This window comes from Penaeus japonicus, unplaced genomic scaffold (genome assembly GCF_977035675.1).
Source record: "Penaeus japonicus unplaced genomic scaffold, GWHDUDI00000001_assembly GWHDUDI00000010, whole genome shotgun sequence".
NCBI classification, from domain to species: domain Eukaryota; kingdom Metazoa; phylum Arthropoda; class Malacostraca; order Decapoda; family Penaeidae; genus Penaeus; species Penaeus japonicus.
The window spans coordinates 32,599,658-32,604,657 of record NW_028234412.1 but is presented as its reverse complement, the minus strand read 5'-3'; the positions used below and the strand labels follow the sequence as shown (position 1 = coordinate 32,604,657).

General features: G+C 38.1%; 1 protein-coding gene across 1 annotated transcript in view; it reads right to left on the bottom strand.

Annotated features, from left to right (window-relative positions):
* The window catches only part of LOC122265047 (uncharacterized), an 8,392-nt gene that overhangs the window by 426 nt on the left and 2,966 nt on the right, over nt 1-5,000 (bottom strand). Inside the window, exons 3-4 of the mRNA XM_086540375.1 lie at nt 1,661-1,780; nt 1-220 (exon numbers count right to left, since the gene is read on the bottom strand). The exon at nt 1-220 is cut by the window's left edge and continues 426 nt beyond it. Of these exons, the coding sequence (XP_086396501.1) occupies nt 1-220; nt 1,661-1,780 (340 nt within the window). The remainder of the gene's footprint in view (nt 221-1,660; nt 1,781-5,000) is intronic.

Below are 5,000 nucleotides of genomic sequence, written 5' to 3'. Positions count from 1 at the left end.
AACCAATCAGGATGGTCATAAGCTGCTCAATCACGTTAGGTCGGACGCCACCGCCGCCGCCGTGGGGGAGGACAGACAAATCGAACTGATTGATATTCCTCCTGAGGTCGTGCTTGAAGCAGGCGGAGAGGCGGGTCTTCCTCTCGCACTTCATGAAGGCCATGAGCCGCTGGAGTTGGCTGGGGAGGGGGGAGCCCAGTTTCTCCACTGGGAGGCATGACTGTTTCAGGGAGAAGAGGAGGGTCATGAGGAGGGTCATGTGGATGGTCATGTGGATGGTCATGTGGATGGTCATGTGGATGGTCATGAGGTTGGTCATGTGGATGGTTATGTGGATGGTCATGTGGATGGTCATGAGGTTGGTCATGTGGATGGTTATGTGGATGGTCATGTGGATGGTCATGAGGATAAATCATTGTTGGTTGTTATGAGATCATGTGGTATGGGGTCATTTGGAGGTCATGAGGATGGGTGGAAGTGGATGGGGTGGGTGGAGGATCATGTGGATGGTGGGGTGGAGGTGGGAGATAGAGGAGGTGGGGGTGGTGGTGGAGGTGGAGATAGAGGTGGAGGTGAGGGTGGAGGTAGAGGTGAGGGTGGAGGTGGAGGTGGGGGTGGAGGTGGTGGTAGTATTGGAGGTGGGGCTGGAGGTTGAGGTGAGGGTGGAGGTGGAGGTGGAGATGGAAGTAGAGGTAGTGGTGGAGGTGGAGGTGGAGGTGGGGGTGGAGGTGGAAGTGGGGGTGGAGTTGGAGGTATGTGTGGAGGTGGAGGGGGAGGTGGAGGTGGAGGTGGAGAAGGAGGTGGAGGTGAAAGTGGAGGTGAAGGTGGAGGTGGAGGTGGAGGTAGTATTGGAGGTGGAGGTGGAGGTGGAGTTGGAAGTGGAGGTGGAGGTGGTGGTGGAGATGGAAGTAGAGGTGGAGGTGGAGAAGGAGGTGGAGGTGAAAGTGGAGGTGAAGGTGGAGGTGGGGGTGGAGGTGGAGGTGGAGGTGGGGGTGGAGGTGGAGGTAGAGGTAGAAGTGGAGGTGGAGTTAGAGGTGGAGGTGGAGCGTGGTTCGTTAAGAGGTTGAAATTGAAGTTGTTCTTAAGAATCACTGAGGAAATAATTTGATTTTGCTTGATGTGGATGTGAATAATGGATTTATTCTACCTTAAGTAATACTTGAAGGAGACTGAGAGGAGAGGAAAGAAGGGGAGTGACTGTGAGAGAGAAGGTAGAGAAAGAGATAGAGGGGGAAATGAATATGAAGGAGAATAAGGAAAAGGGAAAAGAAGATTGGAAGACAGAGACAGAGAGAGAGGAGGGTAGAGAAAGAGAAAGAAGGACTGAGGGAGAGAAAGAGAGACAGAGAGAGAAGTGACAGAGATAGAGAGAGAGAGTTGAATCTCAAATAGAAAATAACGTTGATAAACAAACAGACCAAACAAATACCAAGAGGGAAAGGATAAAGAAACACAAAAAAACAAATATATAATAAACAAAAATAACAAACAAATCAATAAAAACTCGCAAAAGACAACAAAATCACCCAACCCCCCCAAAAAAAAAAAAAAAAAACAATAAATAAATAAATAAAAAAAATAAATAAAATAAAATAAATAAATAAAATAAATAAATAGATAATAAAATAAAATAAAAACAAGCAATCAACATCCACCCTACCGAAAAGTCCCCACAGAAGGAGAGTCCCGTGAGGAGGTCGTTCCGCAGGTTAGGGTCGATATTCACTCTGTTGTAGTTATCAGCGAGCGCCCTGAAGTTGATGTTGAAGTTGTCGTCGATCTGAAAGAATGTTTGTTTGTTTTTAGATTAGTTATTTCTTTTTCTTCATTTAGAATAATGTTTGTGTTATACATGTGCATATATATGTGTGTATATTGTATTGATATATGCATGTGTGTATGTATGTATGTATGTATATGTATGTATGTATGTATGATATATGTATGTATGTATGTATGATATATGTATGTATGTATGATATATGTATGTATGTATGTATGATATATGTATGTATGATGTATGTATGTATGTATGATATATGTATGTATGATGTATGCATGTATGTATGTATGTATGTATGTATGTATGTATGTATGATGTATGTATGTATGATGTATGTATGATGTATGTATGTATGCATGATGTATGTATGTATGCATGATGTATGTATGTATGATGTATGTATGTATGTATGTATGTATGTATGTATGTATGTATGTATGTATGTATGTATGTATGTATGATGTATGTATGTATGTATGTATGTATGTATGTATGTATGTATGTATGTATGTATGTATGTATGTATGTATGTATGTATGTATGTATGTATGTATGTATGTATGTATGTATGTATGTATGTATGTATGTATGTATGTATGTATGTATGTATGTATGTATGTATGTATGTATGTATGTATGTATGTATGTATGTATGTATGTATGTATGTATGTATGTATGTATGTATGTATGTATGTATGTATGTATGTATGTATGTATGTATGTATGTATGTATGTATGTATGTATGTATGTATGTATGTATGTATGTATGTATGTATGTATGTATGTATGTATGTATGTATGTATGTATGTATGTATGTATGTATGTATGTATGTATGTATGTATGTATGTATGTATGTATGTATGTATGTATGTATGTATGTATGTATGTATGTATGTATGTATGTATGTATGTATGTATGTATGTATGTATGTATGTATGTATGTATGTATGTATGTATGTATGTATGTATGTATGTATGTATGTATGTATGTATGTATGTATGTATGTATGTATGTATGTATGTATGTATGTATGTATGTATGTATGTATGTATGTATGTATGTATGTATGTATGTATGTATGTATGTATGTATGTATGTATGTATGTATGTATGTATGTATGTATGTATGTATGTATGTATGTATGTATGTATGTATGTATGTATGTATGTATGTATGTATGTATGTATGTATGTATGTATGTATGTATGTATGTATGTATGTATGTATGTATGTATGTATGTATGTATGTATGTATGTATGTATGTATGTATGTATGTATGTATGTATGTATGTATGTATGTATGTATGTATGTATGTATGTATGTATGTATGTATGTATGTATGTATGTATGTATGTATGTATGTATGTATGTATGTATGTATGTATGTATGTATGTATGTATGTATGTATGTATGTATGTATGTATGTATGTATGTATGTATGTATGTATGTATGTATGTATGTATGTATGTATGTATGTATGTATGTATGTATGTATGTATGTATGTATGTATGTATGTATGTATGTATGTATGTATGTATGTATGTATGTATGTATGTATGTATGTATGTATGTATGTATGTATGTATGTATGTATGTATGTATGTATGTATGTATGTATGTATGTATGTATGTATGTATGTATGTATGTATGTATGTATGTATGTATGTATGTATGTATGTATGTATGTATGTATGTATGTATGTATGTATGTATGTATGTATGTATGTATGTATGTATGTATGTATGTATGTATGTATGTATGTATGTATGTATGTATGTATGTATGTATGTATGTATGTATGTATGTATGTATGTATGTATGTATGTATGTTATGAGAACACTAGGGGGAACGTAACCTAATGTTGTAATGTGCCCCATATCACCTGTCAGGTCTTTTCTTTGAATAGATAAATAAATGAAAAAAAAAATGTATCCATGAATGAGATATAAACCTAGCAGCCAACGAGTGAAAGCTATATTCAATGAACCGTCGCGGCGCGCGGTGATATAGATAAAGAAATGAGGGGAGGTCATAATAACACTCATTTCTCTAAATGCAAGATAGATTTGTGCAAACTAGACCACGTCGTCTCTCGATAAAACCGTCAAGTTAATCATTCTCATTCATATCTTTATATATTAATCGAAACGTAACGCTCACCATCGATGGTCTGTGAAGGAACGGTGATCGTCGGGAGGGATGAGAAAATTCCTTCGGCTGGTACCATAGCAACTGAGTCTCTCCACTTTTTCATTTGCTCTTGTTCCGGCCGTTAAGCGATTTCCTCCCAAGTATGCTGTACATATAATGCTGCATCTTACCGAGAAGCCCGATTTGATCCATTACGGCCTGTGACACGGAAGAAAGTTTGGAACGGACGTCTTCAGTGAGTGATTTGAGTGAGTTTGTGCATACTGTGTTATGGCGGAGTGATTGTTAATGGTGGGTACTGCGTTTTTTTTTGTTTTTTTTTTTCAACTGGTTATCTTCACCGTCTATGGTCTGTTTTTAGCGAAGGCTTATTTATCTCTATGTGTCCCTGCATCTCTCGCTCTCTCTCTTTCTTTCGCTCGTTTTCTTTCTCCATCTCTCTCTCTCTCTCGCTCGTTCACTCTATCTCTTCCCCTCCCCCCTTTCTCTCTCTCTCTCTCTCTCTCTCTCTCTCTCTCTCTCTCTCTCTCTCTCTCTTCAATCATCATCTCTCTCTTCTCTCTCTCTCTCTCCTCTCTCTCCTCCTCCTCATCTCTCATCACTCTCCCTCCTCTCTCTCACCTCCCTTCCTGAAACACACAGCAAGTGCCTGTGACGCGTTACTCGCATACACGGATGCAACCTTTGTATAATATCATATCAGACTTGAGTAAATAACAACAGAATCAACACAATGAGTATATCACAAACAAAATGGAATTAGTTCACACACAACCAGGGATCCCATAAATTGCGCTTCAGTTCCCAAACATATGAGACGCACGCCAGACTGCGAACGAAAATGGAACATTCTGACAAACTCCTGATAAAGTGCTGCTCCACTGCCATCCCAACCCTCCTCGCGTAAATGCGCGAGTAATAAGGGTCAGATATTGGTTAGCTTCGGGATAGCTTCATAATCTTTTTTTTTTTCGACTGAACAGAGAGGGGAGCTTTGCCTTGTGTAAGTTCTTGTTGAATCTGTTTCTTTTATCGTATTTTGGTTTGGCTT